Below are 21080 nucleotides of genomic sequence, written 5' to 3'. Positions count from 1 at the left end.
TTTAAGGTCAATGAACTTTGCCCTTGTTGAGTGTATTGAATATATTTGACAGTTCATGAATGAGAACGTAATGGTGATCAGGTATCACTGATCGTCTTGCAAACGTCTTGGGTCACATGATCAAGGTCAAAGGTCATTTAGGGTCAATGAACACATTATTTTATTATCATATGAATTTTGTTTATTTTTTGTGAATAATTATTCAATAGTTGTTTTCAAGTCAGTACTGCTGCTTTATTCAAAAGTGTAATGCAGGCGAGACTGCCAGAGGCGTTCCACTTGATCAGTCATACAAACTGTTTCCGTTGAGGGCCCTGAAGATTAATACCACGGAGGGCATCAATTAAATCTAAAACAAATCTTCATAATTATTTTCCATGTGCAAAATAAACCTGCGCGTCAAGACTAGCTCGAAGATGACGAACTTTTTTTCACCAAAAAACGACGCATCACAAAATCACCTTAAAGCGTTTCATTCACCCCTGGATAAGAAGTTATCTTATCACTTTAAAAACGCAAAGGTAAACTCAAATAGTCAAGTGTAATTATAACCTACTTGAGACTATACTTACAACTGTTTCTTTCAGTCAAGTAGATTATGACATTGCCGAAAAAGACAGAATTGTGAGAGGCTATTTAAGGGATGTAATTAATTTCGTTACGATGGGCGCTAGTTCGTCATGTAAAATATGAGGATGACCATGAAGACGTTTATTTGTTATCACGAAGGGATGAGGGCCAGCAAGGTGATATGTCGGAAAGAGATCGACGTTCATTCGTGGTGTAGCGTATGTCTCGATAATTAGGACAAAATTGTATTACAATATCACGGCGATACAAAAAAGAGGGGAGGCTTATATTTTCATCTATTTTTTTATATAAATTTACTCCTTCATTTTTACTATTTTTAATTTGCTACTTTCATTTGTATTTATTTATCTGTTTCGTTCATTTATTTACGAATCTTTGAAGGGCTACCTCGTCTGATTAATTTCTTAATTTCAATCGTTCTTGTATGTGTAATTGCATCACTATATACTTCTAATTTTTTTAGGGGAAATGTGTTCTCATCTGACTATACTCTGTCAATACATTATTCATGCTAACGTGTGCTACTTTTCAGAAATTGATCACCTGTCACTATATATTCCGTGTGTGTAGCCTTGAGACATTCACGCTTTCAACGCATCTGGTATCGTCACTATTTCAAATGGTATCATATTGATTGTGACCTAAAACATTTAAATCATCACAAACTGTCACTCAGTCCGTCCTTCCTTCCTTTGTATAATTGACGAACTTGCCAAATTCGAGTTGTAATTATTCCCATGCATGGAGATACATTTTGATTTCCAAATACAATACTGAAGTAATTTGGCAACTTAGTAAAAATGGGCGACAAGACGTATATAATAAAATCATTTTATTTCCACTCCAAACTGCCAAAAGCATAAAATGGTGTGACACTTCACCAGCCTGCATTGTGAGATGACAGCTCCAAGCATTTTGTATCAGTGTTTGATTAATGCATGATGTTAGTTAAACCCCCAAAACACATTTTCTTTGTTTATCGACACTATATTGTTTTACATTCAAGGAGTAACTTTCAAAACAGATGAGTGTGCGATCCTCTTACAACAACGCATGATGTCTTTTATAACTAGAACTTTGTCAGTGTAATGTTAAGATGAAACCTTAAAACTGCAAAGTATGCATGCCCTTAGAAATAGATCATGTAACTCCGAGAGATGCCAGAACCCCCCCCCCTCAGGGGCCCGTTTTATAAAGGGTTATAACTGTTTTAACTTTGCCATTATGACAACTACCATGGTAAACTCGATTTTGATTGGCTGCAGAGCCCTGTTACCATGGTAGTTGCCATAATGACAAAGCTACAACAGTTGTAACTGTTTTATGAAACAGGGTCCAAGGACTTCAAGGATGAAAAGGAGCCATGAACTTAAATATGAAGAAAACGATATTTAAGGTCTGCAATAGTTCGTAAGTTTAATTGCATAGGGGAAGAGATTCGTTGTTACCCCCCCCCCTCCTATATACCCCCTCCGCCCCTCAATAAGTTACCAGCGCGGCACGCGAGTCCGCAAGACAGACGAGTTAAGGGAGCGTAGTATAAAACCGCGCGCCACGACGAAAAATTTTCATTCAGCCACCAGGGTTGAATCGTCTGCAGCCGGTCGCCTGCGTCATTCCAAGTTAACATCTCGGCCCATCATCATCCAAAAAATAACCTACTTTTTACAGTGATTGCTTCCATTTTTCACAACTAACCGTCTGAATATCATTAATATCGTCAATTCAAGTGCAAAATTTGTAATCAATATTCTGAGAGATTCATCGGTATTACGTCACGTTTTCATCTTCAACATGTATCTGCAAAACGTCATCAGGAATTTATCGTCATCGTCAACACCTTCCTTCCGACATCACCATCATCATCATCGTCGATCTCAGAGCAATTTCAGGGCTGTGATGTTTTCTTGGATTTTCAGTAGTTGTTTTCTTCTCCGTATTTGCAATGGATGCGTCCCGAGTTTCTCAGTGGATACAAATGTGGAGGAGGAAATAGCAGGGGGATTGGCGGAGCCAGTGCGAGCCAGCCCGGCTCCCACCGCGGCAGCTCGGGCAAGGTTTCCCGTCACCAAGCCTCCTCAGTGGTATTCTGATCCAGGTAAGCTGTAATTCAAAATAAAAATTATTCATAAACTCAATATTTACATAATTATCTAGAATTTAGTACATTATGATGAGCTTATTTTCTCATTTTGTGCAAATGGTCATTCTTGGATATGTCTTACTTCGAAGGAACCATGTATGCCCGCATATATAGTCCCCGAATCTCCCCAAATCTTAGATTTAGAGAAGAGTGTCACTTCAACCAAAGATGGTTTTAAGTTTTAACCACTTTATACTTCTCCCCCCCCCTTAATCCTGCTCGGTTTTTTTTTGAATACCTTGAAGAGTTTTAATAATATGAGAAGGTGATAAGTTTCTCATAACACCTGTTATCAGGTATTCCAATGGATTCTTTTTACTTCAATAATTAGTAACCTGTATACGCACGGTGACAACAAATATGACGACGAATGCGATGACGATGATAATGATGATGGTGACGATGGTGAGGAGGAGGGTGATGATGGTGATGATGATAATGATGGTGATGATGATGATGATGGTGATGGTGAGGATGATGATGATTATGATGATGATGATTACGTTGATAAGGACGATAATGATGATGACTATAATGATGATGACTATAATGATGATGACGACAATGGTGGTGACGATGATGACGGTGGTGGTGGTGATGGCGTTGAAGAGATGCACACCGTCGGTGGTCTCATAATGGATATCTTTGAAACAGCATTTGCTGATTAAGTGTTCCATTGTATATTCTGTAAGGTTAATTAATACTTTTAAAAAGAAACATTAAAGGTGTACATCCTTCCAAAAAGTCAACCTTTAAACGTCATGAGGAAAACGCGATGTTTGAATCATATTTCTTTCATACAAATATAATCATATTAGATAGTTTTATCAACTGCTTACAGCCACTACCGGACGAATGAATTGAACTAAAATATATACAACAATGCGATGTTGAATGAAATGAGTACCAAGGGCGAATTTGTTTACTATCAGCGAATATATCATTGTCTTTCAACGGTACAATGTCATTTACGGTATTTGATTTAACGTACAATGATTATTATGTCACTGCTATCCATTCAGACAATAGTGATTATTTATCGGGAGCCTTTTATCACTGGGTCAATAACGGTGTCAATATAAACTCTACGATAGCCATACCATGGGGCACGGGGGCTATGCGCCTACCTCATTTAATTTATGCTCTACACTCTAAAAATGCTGTTTAAGATTTTCTACAACGTTGTTTGCTATATGAACCTACAGTATTTGTTAAACCGTTTAAACAATCATGTTTAATTTATTGAAGATTAGATATTGAAAATTAAACTTTGTTGCTTAAGATTTAAACACTTGTTTAAACTGTTTAAACAATTACTGTAAGGTTCATATAGTAAACAGCGTTGTATATTTTTTTTTCACTGTGTACACTCTAAAAAAGTTTACCGAATATTGGGTAAAATGGGAGCATGTATGTTTGCTGGGTAAAATGATACCAAATAATTAGCAAACTTTACGCAATGTTGCGGTGAAATTTACCCTTTAAGCTTGCATTTTGCCAAAATTATTGGGGGAAGTACTCAGCAAACATGCTTGTTCCCTTTAATTTACCCAATATTTGGTAAATTTCTTTGCTCTTCTTTTTAGAGTGTAGTCATTCAAACGAAATAGACTGGAAACCGACAAATGGTATGCCATAGGTAATAGCGGAATAGCCTTTGTCGGTCTGGAGTCGGTTCCGTTGATGTGGCTGTACAAAAAGCACAAGAAAACTAAGAAAAATCGAACCCCCTAAAACCCCACCATTATCACGTAGGCCTAATGTGAGGACAAGGAATACTGCTGCCAAACGATTTTTTTTGTGGAAGAATTATTTAAAAAAAATCCCCGGCCACAACAAAATTAGCAAACCTGGGACACTTTTTCCCTAAGGAAATTCCAACATACAACAATCAGTCCTATTCTCCGCCCCACAACCACCCCCCCCCCCGGCGCTGGCTCCCCAATCCCTTTACTTCCATACGTAGACTCTCATTACACGTGCGCCGATGTATTTACTATCATATTTAAACCCCTTCAATTGTTTATTGACAAGATAATTTGTCATTGTTCCAGCGTTCTGATATGCCACAAGGTTATCCTAGACTAATTCCGAACATATATATCCTTGATATATATTTCATTTCGCGACGAATCACACGTGTTTTGTTTGGGGTGTGTTTGAGGGAACAAGAAATAGAGAGTCGTTTCCTTTTCACTATGTTCATACCCTGACGCGGCAGAGGGGGGGGGTATTTATATAGTTCGACGGTTAAAAATCAATGCATTCCACAGCGAATAAGACGATGACGGTGTTGCGAAAAAGAGAGTTGCGAAATATCTATTTTGACAAGCAGAAGAAGAAATATTGAGATATTATAGAGCTTACATTTCGGACCATTTTTTCTAAGCAACCCCCCCAAAAAAAAAATAATTACACCCCTAGCCCCCCCCCGTCTTCACTATAAAAACTCATATATTTTCATCCTAACTTCTTGAAGCAGGGGAGAGGTTATACTGCAGGTTACTATTTGTATTGAAATTTCGGTCACATGGGGGGGGCAAGGAGGTACGTGCCTCTGCCCCCTGGATTTGCGCCTGGCAAAATGGTCTTTACGGATATCAGAGTGAGAAGTTGTCACAATTTATTGATAGGGAGGGAAAATTGTTATATCTCATATCAGGGGCGGATCCAGGATTTTCCAAAGGGGGGCACATTTTCCCGAGGAAAATTTGACAAGCAAAAAAAAAATGGTGGAGGGCACTTAATTGTGTTATAACAGCATGTTTTTATATTAAAATTTTTTATTGTGCCTCTCAAAGGGGGGGGGTGGGGACACGGGCCGGCTATGCCCCCTGGATCCGCCAGGATCTCTTATTATTAGGATGAGTAGGAGGGGGAGAAAATGGCTACCCCTGGATAAACAAGAGTTAGGCCTATTTGATATCATGATGTGTCTTTGATTTTTCCTTTAGTTTAAAAAAGATGAAGAAAGAAAGAAAGAAAGCAAGAAAGAAAGAAAGAAAGAAAGAAAGAAAGAAAGAAAGCAAGAAAGAAAGCAAGAAAGAAAGAAAGAAAGAAAGAAAGAAAGAAAGAAAGAAAGAAAGAAAGAAAGAAAGGGAATAATATTTAAAGGATAAGAAGATGATAATGATGGCAATGATTATGATTAAGAAAATGATTAGCACATTAACTCAATACCATTGGTTTCCAACTGGGCACGTGACGTGAAGTCAAGCAACACAATCCTTTCGACACACCTGTCTTACGAGAAATTAAAAATATGATATCAATTTTATCATTATGCACCTGTATGATGTGAAGAGGCTATCTATGGGTGCGGAGTGTATAAGATGGATATAAAGATATATATACAGATAGAGAGACAGAGGGGGAGAAGGGAGAGGGGAGAGAGAAGAGATGGAAGAACAATTGAAAAGAAAATGCAGGGACGACCCGCTCTCTCATTATCTACATGCATGCCTTTCCAAATGATAATTAAAAAAAAATGAATATAGACAATTAACATTTGAAGAAAAGAGTAGGATCCTAAACAAAAAAAAAAGAGAAAGAGTGAAAAAATTATCCAAAAGAATAAAGCAAACAGAAGAATGAGTGATGTTGAAAGGGGCAATCACTATTTTCCATCGACAGAGAAGGAGAGAGAGAGAGAGAGGGGAGGGGCGATTTCTTTCTCTTGCGCCCCTCAAAATGCACCAGCGCCTCCTCCATGCTACGTTCATTACCATGATTACATAACCTCTGTTTGAATCGATGCAAAAGAAAGTTTCATGCCTATCAAATCACCGCTAATTACAAAAGTAAAGTTGATTTAATTGCTTACTTAATCGTGTAATTATACGCAGGAACTGTGCCCCCTCTACTCCAAATTAAACGAATTAATTTTCTACCTATGAGGGTGAATATCATTAATCTTATTTTTTTATTTAGTTGTTAGGTATGTGATGTCTATGATATAACAGGTCCTTGGGTACAATCACAATCATTCAAAATAATGTAAATAATGCATGTTGTTAAAGCCCGTCACGCTAACAACAAGTTTAAAAAAATTAACGATTGTTTAAACTTGTTAGAAACTGTTTAACCTTTTAAAGCAACTTGTTAAAAACTTTTTGAAAATATTAAACTTTATTTAAATGGTAGTTGATGGGTGACGGACTCAAACAAAATTAATTAAAACTGCGTTTTTTCCAATCACGACAGTGTTTCATATACGTGGAGTGAACAGACTATAACCGTTGTAATAATTTATGCAACGATACTATCTTGTCAGTCTGTATCTCAACTTAATGATAATACAGTATAATCCCGGTCTCGTGTCAATATCGATCTGTTTTTGATCGATAAAGAAGAAAAGGTGATCAAATAAACAAAGAAATCAGACGAATTCCCTTACGTAACTAATTAGGACAAGTTACTTTTTTTTTCTTGAAGAGCTACAATTTACCGAGAAATTTACATGCTATCAGTAACTACTGGCAAATCGCATCACATGTTTTTTTTAGATAAAAAAAGATGAACAAATAAACAACAATATCGTAAAATTGTCCTTACATTATACTATAATGAGGCCCTGATTTCGGGCTACTGCTAATTGTTTGTTTCTTCTCTCGTAGGATACTACCGTTACCGAGAAATTTACGTACTATTTATCAGTAACGTAATGGCAGATAACAGATATAAGAAAAACCCAAATGTTGTAGAATCATTTCTCGAAAATATATACAATTGATTACAAGCAAAAAGTGTTGGAATCAATAGCAATTGTTTAAATAATTTTTTTCTACTGAACGAATGCTATTTTATATGATGTCTGTGTGCAGTGCCTATGTACAATACATGTTGCGCATTTGTAGTTTATATAATGGTTTCATTGATATTAGATAGATAGAAATTCGACCATAAATCATAACTTATACAGATGCTTGAAAAGTATCTGAATCATCCATTATCTTAAGTTTGGGATTATATTAAGCATGTTCAATAAATGTACTCATAATGATATCAATAAGAATAGCTCTTAAAATAGCATTCGTTTTCGGATTACAAATCATGAATGAATAGTTGATCTCCTTTGGATATTCTTGGATTTTCTACTTCATATCTACAAATAATAATATAGGGTATTTATATTGCGCACATATCCACCTTGTTAGGTGCTCAAGGCGCTCCTATATTACCCGGCTAAGCTAGGCGTTCATAGCGCACACAGCTTTTTAAGGAATTACTTCCTACCGGTACCCATTTACCTCACCTGGGTTGAGTGCAGCACATAATTAACATTCTCAGAATAACAAATATTAGGTTAACATTTAATATTGACTACATCTTCAATATCATAATACGCTTGTTACACTTCTCATTATTTATTAAAATCAACATATTTTTGTGTTGACTAATAATTGGCCTTTAATCCTACTGGCGGGTAGTTAAACGAAAATTATGTGTAAACTACACTGTGAAAAAATTGGGCAATATTTTACCCAATATTTTGCCCAACGTTGGGCCGATAGTCAACCCTACCAACTACTGGGCAATATTTTACCCAACGTTGTTGGGGCATTAATGTGCCCAACTGTTGGGTAATATTTTGAACTACATTTTGGGGGACATTAATTTGCCCAACTTTTTAATAAAGTTATTAACCCAACATCTGGGCAAGGCCTTTAATAATCACCAAGAAAAATGGCATAATTTTACTAAGTTGTTGAGTTATTATGATCCCTCCCTGCAATCAATAATACTATTTGTTGGGCATTTTTCATTTGCTTTACACAACAAATGGTCATTACTAACTATTACTTGACTGGGGTTTTGATGTCGATCCGGAGACCTTATCCGAAAGTGCTTTGCATGCACAATAACGCTGCATACAAGTGCAAGTGCATATCTCAAGTGAGTGAAGCAAAAACAAAACAGCGTCAGATATATGTCATGTATGTAGGCCTATTCTGACAAATTCCTTACAAATTATGCTTAACGTAAAGTCCAAAATAAAAAAATTAAAAAAACGTTTAAGCAACTCATCTATGAAAGATTCAGCGAGGCTCCCCAGCCCCCAGTCATCTAGAAGCTCCTCCATATCTTATCGACCGTGTGTATATAGCATGCTGCAAGCGCAACTCGTGATCGTAAAGTTTCGCAACATTTACCACTCAGCAGGGCAATTACTAGCCCAACAATTGGACATCTGTATTTTGGCAGCGGCAGAGTAAAAATTTGCCTAAGTATTGGGCACATAATGCCCAACAAAACAATAACCAACGTATATATTACCCAACAAAAAATGACCAACGTAAATTTACTCTTTTTTTTCACAGTGTAAGAAGGGGTTTTATTCAAGCAACAATCGGTAGATATATATATATATATATATATATATATATATATATATATATATATACTGCAAAATTTCCGGTGTTGATTTAACACCATCCCGGAATCTATATATGTCCATACCAGAGAAGTATTGAAACAACACCAGATAGGAATCGAACCGACGTTGCTTTAATACTAATTGGCGTTGTAATATAAACACCTATCTGGTGTTAGACCAAAAAAATACCTGGTGTTGTTTAACACTTCTATGGTGTGGATATATACAGATTCCGGGATGGTGTTAAATCAACACCAGTGTTTTTGCAGTGTAGGTCCATATCTTAACAATCTTTGAGAGTCTATATAATCAAGGAAATACAGAATTGTAAATGTTTTTTGTGTGAATCACACATAAAATTTGTTTCTTTCTACTATTTGAATTAAACTAAAGTCAACATATTTTTTTCTTTTATCCGTCCAGTTGGTTCCGAAATTCGTTTCTTGGTCATGGGTGACATAGGAGGCATGGCCGAACATCCTTATACCACTGACGATCAAGTGGACGTGGCCTGGGCTGCGGGCAATGTCGCGGAAAACTTCAAAGCAGACTTCATCGTCGAGCTCGGCGACAATTTCTACGAACACGGAGTTAAACACGTCCACGATCCGAGATTTCGGGTAGGTTGCTATTCGATAATCGGGTCAATACCAATACCGATGAGTTTAATATGATATAACTGGTGGTTTTAGAACAAAAACTCGTCTGATCAAGAGTTTAGCGTACCGTATTTCATGTTCGACAACCGAATCAAAGATGGGCAACTATTTTAGAGCAAAACCATGTTAGGGAGATTGATAGCTTGGCCAGGTTTAACTTAGACCATGTAGACCACGGTCTAACTCTGTACTAAAGTTATGGGATATAGGCTCCGGACATCATTCACAGACAATTATGGACAATTTTGTGTGTCAAATGAGTTAATAAATTGGATGTGTACTGTTAGGGATTTGTGCCCCAATTGGCTCTCCATAGTTAAACCACAACTTTAAACCAAGGTTTAATTTAAACCCGAGTTCAGAATACAGGCCTTATAATTGTTGTATCTTTGCCTTTATGGTCACTACTATGGTAACAGTGTTAAACAGCCAATGACAGGTAGTTGCCATTACGGCAAATTTCCTTAAAAGTTTGATAGCATAAGAAAATTTTTGGGTAGAAGTGACTTTCAGTGTAAGAGACATCTACAAGTTCAATATCATTTGTTTCCAAACATTTTAATCAATGTCAAAAACTCTGTATCAGATAACCAGGATCTTAAACGCTACATTTTTATAATGACATGGTACCGGGAAGAATGCCTGGGAATAAGATAAATAATTGGAAGGTTCAGAACCCGTGTTATGATTAATTTCATTGTTTTCTTCTTCATGTCATTCATATGATACTTTACAAACACTAACATGGGGATTTCCTATGGGACATGAATCATATACATGTACTAAGATTGCTATAAATTCTAGACAAAAATGATCTACCAAATTCAGGGGCCGCGGAACGGTTTTCAAGGGGGGGGGGGGGGGGGCTGGCCATGCACAAAATCACACAATCATACAGTAATTTTACGTTTTTTACACGGTTTTGGAAAGAAAGTGGGGGGGGGGGGGCTTCCGAGGCCCCTGAAATTGCATACATATTTTGCTGGGGAGGGATTGTCATCAAAAGCAGAATGCTTGAAAAAAATAATATCGGATAAAAAAACTAATTAAGAAAATATCCCTTTCTGATGAAACAAACTATGCATTATAAGCTATCAAGCATTTTCAATTTGCCTTTTTTCTTTCGATAAACTTGATTAAACAGTCTGCACTGTTAAAAACCCAGTGATTTTACAAAATAAAAAAAGAAGATTTTGCAGAAAGCAATTAACAGAATCATTCTGTAAATTCATAAAACAGGAAATTTTCTGCAATTTAACAGAATAGGTCTGTTTAAAAAGGGGAAAGTGGTGTTTTATTTACGGAAATTTGTAAGATTCCATACGCCAAATACCAACTTCCTGTAAGATTACGCAATATGATAAGATTAGGTGTTCTCGAGACTGCTGTGGGAACTTTTATTTTAAATGTCAAGTCCACCTCAGAAAAATGTTGATTTGAATCAATAGAGAAAAATCAGACAAGCACATTGCTGAAGATTTCATCAAAATCTGATGTAAAATAAGAAAGTTATGACATTTCAAAGTTTCGCTTATTTTTAACAAAATAGTTATATGAACGAGCCAGTTACATCCAAATGAGAGAGTGGATGATGTCACTCACTCACTATTTCTTTGTTTTTTATTGTTTGAATTATACAATATTTCAATTTTTACGAATTTGATGATTAGGACCCCCTCCTTGCCTGAAGCACAAAATGTTAAAATAATGGAATTCCACGTATTCAGGGAGGAATGAAACTTCATTTCACATGACAATGACGAGAAAATCAAAATATTTCAAACAATAAAAAACAAAAGAAATAGTGAGTGACATCATCGACTCTCTCATTTTGATGTAACTGGCTCGTTCATATAACTGTTTTGTGAAATGAAGCGAAACTTTAAAATGTCATAACTTTCTTATTTTACATCCGATTTTGATGAAATTTTCAGTGTTATGCTTGTTGAATTTTCTCTTTTTATTCAAATCAAGTTTTTGTTGGGGTGGACTTATTCTTCAAGGATAAATTTTCTTTATTTTGTTTTGTGTTTCATTTCTTGGCAGCAAACGTTTGAAGACGTTTATGCGGCCGAATCGTTGCAGGTTCCTTGGTATATCGTACCAGGTAATCACGACTGGGAGGGCAACATCACGGCACAGATAGAATACTCCAAAATATCTCCAAGATGGTCAGTTACTTAATTGCAGCAAATTTCTCTCTTCATTATATTTATTTATATATTATACATTGGATGTGTAATTTTATGTTTCACTGTACTTGTCCACATTAGTGTTTGTTTTGTAGCGAAAAAATTGATAATTGCTCGCTACTAATCAGGGGCTGATCCAGGATCGGGGTGGGGCCAATCATATTTTCTTTTGACGAATATATAAACAAACAATAGTTATCACTCCAAAAGCGCAGAAAGTACTAAAATAGCCCGGTAACAATTCGAAGTGATAACCTTGCATCAACATCCGATTATGAGTAGTGCTTATGTGACATTTTGAGATCCCCGACTCGACAGATTCATGTTCAATGTTATGCTACAGTCATACCAAAGCAGAGGCGGATCCAGCATTTTCCAAGGGGGGGGGCACATTTTCCCGAGAAAAAAAAGAAGAAAGTAAGACATTTCGTCCACGCGAAATTATTGACAAGCAAAAAAAAAAAGTTTTCACTTTCAAGGGGGGGGGGTGGCACACTTCTGTTTTAACGGCATTTTTACATTACAAATTTTAATTGTGCCTCTCAAAAGGGGGGCACAGGTCGGCTGTGCCCCCCCCCCTGGATCCGCCAGGGTACAAAAGGAACCGACTCCAAACCGACCGATGGTATGACATTCGACATAACGTAATAGCCTTGATCGTTTTGGAATTGGTTCCATACTTCCATTGATGCGACTTGGCATAATTTGCTCCTATCCTTCGATTCATAACACAGTTAAGGTCAGTGTACTTTCGTTTAAAAGTGCAGGTGGTATAAGTAAAACATTTTTTTTATTGAGACAATGAAGTGCGCGACATCCATTTATTCTGAAAACATAATTCATAGTTTTGTTTTGATATTCAACGTTTTTGAGGCATGCACAATCATTATGTATATAGCTGCTCGCTGATATAAAAATTGTCTGCTCGTGATAAACGTCGTCAGCAAAACACTGATAGATAACACTGAACAAATAAATGATATTGTCAACAATCTGAAACAAATTGCATTTGACTGGAAAGGATATCAAGATATTTAAAAAAAAATTGTGCAATTAACGGAAGAAATAAGAAGTAAAATGAATATTTACCACGTTCTTGTTATTAAAAAAAAATCAGATAGCTTTAATACTCTTCATACTCTTTTGACGAACTAATCTAAGATAATTTGGTTGATTGTCTTAAAGATGCAAATTAAAGGGGAGACCATCCCAATTCGAACAATTAAGAATAATGTTTAGAAAAGATATTTGAGCAAACATTTAAACATTTTAGATGTTGCGGTGTTCATGGTGTAGGACAAAAATCTAGAGAGCACTTCATTTACATTTTGAAGTTTGACAAGTTATCAGATTCAAATAATAATAATAATAATAATAATAGCCAATTTTTATAAAGCGCTTTTCCCAGAATGGCTCAAAGCGCGTTACAGCATATTATTACCCCGGTCATTGGATTCATTTCAATCCCGCACGAAAAGTGCACAATTTCCACTCCCTGGGGAGCATTCCTTGCATTCATTGCAGCCTTATTATGGCGCTGGCAAAATCAAACATACAATATCTTTCGCATCCTACCGGGTACCCATTTAGCACCTGGGTCGAGAGTGGCAAAGTGTGGATTAACGCCTTGCCAAAGGACGCTAGACCGCGGTGGCATTCGAACACACGACCCTCTGTTTACAAGGCGAGAGTCAGAACCACTACACCACGGCTCTTCCACTATTCGACAACTTTTCTTAATTTTGATTGGCTGTGGAGATGTCAGTGGCGCAATGAGCCGAACAAAAACTTTGAGGGGGCAAAACTTTTGGGAACATGGCGCGCGTGGCAACATAATTATCTTAAAAGTCCCGAGCGAGCAAACAATTTACCTTTAGAAATTAAAAATCTAACTTTGTGATAGACTTTCCTTTCGGCTTCTTTCTTTTTCCTTGATCGTGGAACTTTTTCGGGGGGGTGTCATGGCCCAAAGGAACCCTATTTAGTACATCAGTGTTTGTCGTGTTGTTCATAGGGAGTTTTTGCAACTACTACGCAAACACTTTCTGGAGAGAATCTATTGTCAAATGGCCTTCTTGACAAAGCAGCCTTTGTCGAAAAACGGTGAATCAAAACAGCGGTGTCGTCTAGGACTCTGAAAAATGACATAATTTGCCATTTTCGTTAGCTCCGAATATCATTTTAGCACGATTCACCAGTTATCGACAATGACGTCAGAATTAAGCCGTCGGACGAGAATATTTCATTAGATTCTCAACGTTCCAGGTTGCGTTGTGGTGGCGAAAACTCGCCACGGTCGGATGCCAACTTTGACGGATAAAAGAAAAGAAAGAAAAAATCAGGCAAGCAACAGTAAGACAACTGTGCCTCTCAGCCTAAATCAAAGTCAAGTCAATCTCCAACTGCCATAAAGACCAAAGCCAAGTCTTTTCACATGAACCATAATTTTGTATTGAGATTTGATTTATTTTCGTTTCACAATTGTACATAATTATGATAAATATTTTTCGGTGGAAAGGAAAAATAAATAACTAATTTTATATTTTTCTTTGAAGGCATTTTCCAAGCTTGTACTACACCAAAGAGTTCCGTATCCCAGGCGACCCTGATGCTCGGCTCTTCTTGGTGGCTATTGATACCATGCTTCTCTGTGGTATGGGGGCGCCCCCTACGGGCCCTTGGAATATCACAGCAGCCGAGGAACAGTGGAGCTGGTTAGAACATCAACTTAATCTAACAAAAGAGTAAGAGTATTTATTTATTTATTTATTTATCTATTTATTCATTTATTTATTTACTTACTTATTTATTTGTTTGTTTGTTTATTTATTTGTCCATTCTTTTACTTATTCATTCATTAAGAATACTAATTTATTAATTTATCTATGTATGTTTCATTTTGGGAACGGGGTCTAATATCAATATTTGCAGAAATCTCAGCAATTCTTAGCATGCATATTTTTTTCTTTTCCTTTTTTTTAAACAAGTGCACACCTAGTTACCAAATATAGCAATCCATTTATTTGAAAGCAGGATAAAAGAGCATTGTAGATTAAATGCCTTGCTCACGGGCATAGGTGCCGCGGCCGGGGATCGAACTCCGGACTTTCCATGTATAGCCAGGCCCAAGGCACCTTAGACCACTCGATGGGCATTGGCAGCGATCGATAGGGGAGGATTTTTTCCAGCGCCAAGTAGTGATCGCAACCACTGATACAAAATAAACAAAAAAAAATCGTATTGGGGTGGGGGAAATGTCACTCTCTCAATTTTTTCCGTGGGATTGTCCCCTCTCCCTTCAATTTTAAAGCTTAATATACATTTAATTCTATTTAAAGCCAAATGCATTAGTCATACAATCCACTTCAATACTAAGATTCGATATAGATCATCATGATCATTGAAACACGTGACATATTTGTTTCTTACAGGGCAAGTTATGTAATAGTCGCGGGACACTACCCCGTTCGATCGATAGGTTCACATGGCCCAACTCGGTGTCTTGTAGACAGGCTGGAACCACTTCTCAAACAGTACAACGTCTCTGCATACTTTGCGGGCCATGATCACTGTTTACAGGTAAAAATGTTAGAGACCATTCTCTCCAAAGTAGAGACGCCGTTTACATTAAACTTACAAGTTGATAACAAAATCTTTACTGGTCACAATGCGTTGAAAGTAATGACGAACATAAAGTATAGATCAAAATTATATAATTATCATGAAACTAAGATGTACGTGTGAGAGCACCACTTAAAAAATATATATATACATATAAACCTAACAAACTCCATCTATCGACTCGTATACTAGAAGTAAAACTCAAATGACCCTCTTCCAAACTGCCTTTTTATTTTCTTTAAATATACAGATATATTTTTTTTCTATTTTTTCATCACCTTTTTTTTTTTGGGGGGGGGGGGTAGACCGTCGAACAGGTTCTGCATTCAAACTAACAATTACTACCCATTCCCTTTCTTGTCATTCCTTTGTGTATTATAGTTGAGTGCCCTTTTCACTGGAGAATGGAGGGGGGGGGGTAATGATAATGTCATCTGATTAAAAAATATATACATTTATATGAAAGTGATAAGAGAAGGACAAACTGTATTTTAATAGTATTTTATTTTTTCAATCATACAGCATATCCACGAGCCAGAGTCACCGGTGGAATATTTCATCAGCGGTGCTGGAGCTAAAATCGACCCTGGTAGAACTCATCGCTTTTCTGTGCCAGCCGATTGGCAACACTTTCACATGGGCAACGTCCGACGAAAAGGGGGCTTCGCCTACGCGGAGGCGACGGCCGAACGGTTGACGGTCGCATTCACCGACGCGAAGGACGTCTGGGATTTACATAAAGCTACGATATTACCACGGAGGGTCAGATAATGAGGTCCTCGTCATGATCGTTGACCACGTATAGCATGGGACTTGACTTTGAGCACGGGTACGATGTCGAACGATGTCTGTTATTATACGACTTCAAACGCCTATAGGAGGATAAGTCAATGATGTTAGTCTAGATGTCACGGACTCGAAGACAAGTAAAGTTGAAATTAGCCACCGTCATCGTCTTCACCTTCGTCATAGTCATCGTCGACATCAGGAACAGAAATAATAGCAGCATTGCCAGAAGCATCAACAGCATATAATGTTAAACAACTTTAAGACGACCATGACAACATGAAGATAGCGATGGCGTCGCCTTGAGTAACGCGCGGGTGACGAGGCGCGTGCCCGTCTGGGATGACCGATGAACGACTAAAAGTGATTCAGTCATGCCCCAGGTACATCGACGAAACCGACCCTATAACGATGAAGGCTATTATGTTAATTCGAATGGCGTACCATCGGTCAATTTGGAGTCGGTTTTATTGGTGTGACTTAACCCATTATACTTATGACCAAGCCGCCATTTTCGCTGCATTACATTGCGTCCTGTGCAAACCTCCCACCTGCATCGACGCTGCATTATGCATCAGGCGTGCCACATTAATTTCAAATGTCATACTGGTTGGTTTGCAGTCAGTTTTAGTGATGCGACCATGGCATCAACATATTATTTCAGATTGATAAAATACATCGTTATTATGACTGGTTATACAGTATAATAATAATTATGTTATGCTATATTAGCATATTCACCTCTAAACCCTAAAACAAACAGGGAAAAACGTCTTGATTGATAGTCGACTGTACGTGTGCAGCAGATATAGGCCTATACTCACAATTCACAATTCTTCTCAGAAATCACTTTGTTCTGGTCAAATGCAACTAGAATATAGTCAAAATATGTCTAGAGTATTGTCCAATTGCGACTAGGATATAGTCAAAATGCGACAAGAATATAGTACAATATGACTAAGGTGATGGTTGCACCAAGCCGACTCGGACATTTTGTGTTATGCATTTTCAGATGTTTCTTTTCATCGTTACAAAGACTCGGCAGAAAAGACTTTGCTCTGGTTAGGTCAAATGCGACTAGAGAATAGTCAAGAGTGACAAAAGCCATAGTCGCACCCAAATTGTCCTTTTCACAAGTTGCTTCATTTCAGAGTGAATAGGATTTTGTTTTATAAAATCCCCAACCTACAAAGAATGCATCCCTTTCAGAGAATTAAAACACATAAGCTTGTAATGCATATAGGCCCATCAGCTTTATCTACTTGCGTATAATTTCTTTTCTTAAATTATGGGGAAAATGAAAATATGTTTAAAAAGAAAGGCTGAAATAATGTTTTTTTAGTGGTAGCAGGCTCGTTATAAAGTCTGGCCATTTTTTTTAAGTTCACCCGAGCATGCCAAGTCGAGGGGCCCGTTTCACAAAATACTTACAGCAAACTTTACCTTTGTTGTAGTTTCCATGGAAAGCTTGTGATTGGCTGTCGAGCCCTGTTACCGTGGTAAAGTTGAAACAGTTGTAAGTCATTTATGAAACTTATACCACAGGTGATGTCCCTTATTTGAGCATCTGTTTTCCTCACTATCATGACTATAGGGTAAGTTTGGGAATCGTGCGATCAGTGGATGAAACTCAGTGTTTGGATCCCCTTAAAAATCCTGGCCCATTATGCTACTGAGTCGTCCTATTTGGATTTTACATGACGATTTTATTAATATATGGCACAAGGAACTGTTTGGGATATATACACCAGGCACACACTAACAAAAATGAGATGCAAATGTTCAAATGCAACACGAGGAAGCAACTTTTAGGGTACATTATTGTGCATCCTGTCAAACTGTGGAATTTTCGCAAAATTTAAAGAAAAAAAGGAGTAAGATATGTTATTCTTATGAATTCAACTGACGTTTTTCAGTTCAACTAACAGGCAATCAGTTCAACAAACTGACAATCAGATAACGTCGCACGCACCACGAACCGTCCTCTCTGTTACGTTGCCTACTGTGGCGTAAGTAATGAACTTCTAGAAAATATAAAGATACGGGATGAAATTTTGGAACCTGAACTTTTTTAACGAAGATACTGGTAAATAATTTACTCTCCTTGTAGGTGCACTTATTGTTGGTTAATTTTTTTTTCTTTAAATGCATTTTCTGCAAAAGTAACTTTCGCATCGAAGTGCGCAGAGAGGACGGTTCGTGGTGCGTGCGAAACTTGAAAGATGCGCTTCAACACATTTTCTTCGTTGGAGACTTTATGAAAGTCTCGAACGAAGAAAATGTGTTGAAGCGCGCCTTTCAAGTTTCGCGTTGACAATTATTATTTACCTCAAATTTGTACAAAATTGCACCTTTTAAAATTTTGCTGTAGATTGCATTTTTTGTGAAGAATGCGTACTTTGTGTCTAACTTGTATACCACCAAAGTAAAAACGCTGAAAAACACGCCTCTCATCATGAGGATAAGGAAAATATTGTATGGCTTATACTGAAGGATAACGACGTGAATGGTGACTATACCTACTCCTTTTTTATGATTTTAAAAATGAGCCTATTGTGATTGCATTCAGGCATATTAATATAACACAGGTGAAGCATATATTATGAAATTTAGAAAACATATTTATTTTTTTATTCATTAAATATAATTTGATGTTGAATTTAAATTGAGGTGTCAGGCGCATTGAGCATTCCTTGCACTGGATATATATATGTGCGCATTAGAAATTTGGTTATTACTATTATTAATATTATTATAGTTTCTATATTTTGTTTGAATTCAATCATGTCAATAGCAAATACATTCTTCCCAATATCTCCCTTTATGTCTCTCTCTCTCTCTTCCCCTTGCTTTATTGACTCCAATCTATACTCATAACCTTATATTTTTCTATGATTTTATTTATCTTCAACTGTAATCAAAACTTATCTAATGTAAGTAAAGTGATTCGAATTTCATACCCTTGTCAACATCGTCAAGCTAAATAGCTTGACAATATTTTTTAATGGAAAGTTTACCGTCATTAGTGATGCTCAATAATTTCCTCTATAACACATTGTAAATAAAGTCTCTGTTAAAGATAATCAAATTGTACTTGTGTTTACTTTTATTGATCATAACAACTCATAAGAATGCACCGATGAGTAAAAAGGGAGCGTTATGGATTTTTCCAATTTTGCTTAAAGGGATGGTCCAGGCTGGAGATATTTCTATCTCAATAAATAGAGTAAAATTCACAAATCAAAATGCTGAAAATTTGATCATTATCGGCTAACAAATAACAGAGTTATTGAATATTAAAGATTTGCATTATTCCGGTGAAACACTTTTAGGCACGTCCTTATGAATATTCATTAAGGTGGGCTAATGTCATATCCCCACTTGTTCTTTTGTATTTTACTATATGAAGTTAGGTTTATTCAATTTTTTCTACCAAGAACTAAACCAATTGGATTGACAACTGATTAAGTGCATTAGTTATTTATTGCCGCTACTTATTTCATCATAATGGAGACAGATCATTTACACATGTTATGAAAAAATGAAATATTAATGATTTCATGTAATAACATAAGAAAAAGCAAAGTGGAGATTTGACATCATCAACCCACATAATGAATATTCATGACGATGTGCATATAACCGTCTGCACAAATATTTATAAACATTCAATATTCAATAATTTTGTTATTCGTTATCAGATTTTAATGAAATTTTCAGCATTTTGCTTTGTGAATTTTACTCTATTTATTTAGATATAAATATTTTCAGCCTGGATCCCTTTAAGATTTCAAAAATAAGTCTATTTTACCTAAAATGGAAGAAATTTTCACCCAACAAATATGCCTATTCATCATTTGCATATTTTCTTGAAACTCCAATTGTCTGTTTTACTCATTTATTTTATGAGTGTATATATCACCACACACAGACCTTTCGAGATTGAAATGGCAATGAATAATTTCGTTTTGCTTTCAACTGGAGTGGATACCCTATATTCTTCATCGCGTTTATTTTATTTCTGTCATAAAAATACATAGCAATATATATAAATGTAAAGAGATACAAGGAGTAACATATACATACATAATGAAATACATTCTAAACATTGATTTAAAAAAAAGAAAAGAAAAATTAATGATTGAAACATGTTAAGAAATTTAAAATATCAAACTTAAGACAAAAGACGGTTGGATAACCCATATGTGGAGCGTTATGGCCCAGTGGATTAGTCTCCGAGGTCGTGGGTTCGAATCCCAGCCATGGCGTAATTTCATTCGGCAAGAAATTTATCCACGTTGTGCTGCACTCGACCCAGGTGAGGTGAATGGGTACCCGGTAGGATTTTTCCTTGAATGCATTAGCGCCTAATATGGCGGCTCAGCTACAGCCGGGGTAATAATATGATACCAAGTATCAAAGCGCTGTTGAGTATATGCACATAGTAACTGCGCTATATAAATGGACATAATTATTATTCAGCTGCACCAGTTATATGTGCGGCTGGTCTTCCATGGGGAACAAATAAAAGAGAGAGAGAGTCATAGGTAGAGGAAGTTAAGGAACATGAGAACAGAAAAGAAACGACAGAAGAGGGAAAGGAAAGGAGAAAGAAAAGAAAAGGTAGAAAAAAGAAGGAAAGGAGAAAAAGTTTCAATATCTAGTCCTTCTCTTTTTATTTCTTATCCCTGGACTCACATCTTCTTTCGATC

General features: G+C 36.6%; 1 protein-coding gene across 1 annotated transcript; it reads left to right on the top strand.

Annotated features, from left to right (window-relative positions):
- The first annotated feature begins 2131 nt into the window (after positions 1-2131).
- Positions 2132-18120, top strand: LOC121424415 (tartrate-resistant acid phosphatase type 5-like). The gene is made up of 6 exons (XM_041620099.1): positions 2132-2689; positions 9534-9730; positions 11816-11940; positions 14517-14705; positions 15393-15540; positions 16105-18120. The coding sequence occupies exons 1-6, from the start codon at positions 2386-2388 to the stop codon at positions 16351-16353; spliced, it is 1212 nt and encodes a 403-aa protein (XP_041476033.1). The 5' UTR covers positions 2132-2385; the 3' UTR covers positions 16354-18120.
- The last annotated feature ends 2960 nt before the right edge of the window (positions 18121-21080 follow it).

The sequence above is a fragment of the Lytechinus variegatus genome, chromosome 11, assembly GCF_018143015.1.
Source record: "Lytechinus variegatus isolate NC3 chromosome 11, Lvar_3.0, whole genome shotgun sequence".
In the NCBI taxonomy this organism is placed as follows: domain Eukaryota; kingdom Metazoa; phylum Echinodermata; class Echinoidea; order Temnopleuroida; family Toxopneustidae; genus Lytechinus; species Lytechinus variegatus.
The sequence above is the reverse complement of the archived record's forward strand: the minus strand, read 5'-3'. Positions and strand labels throughout refer to the sequence as shown.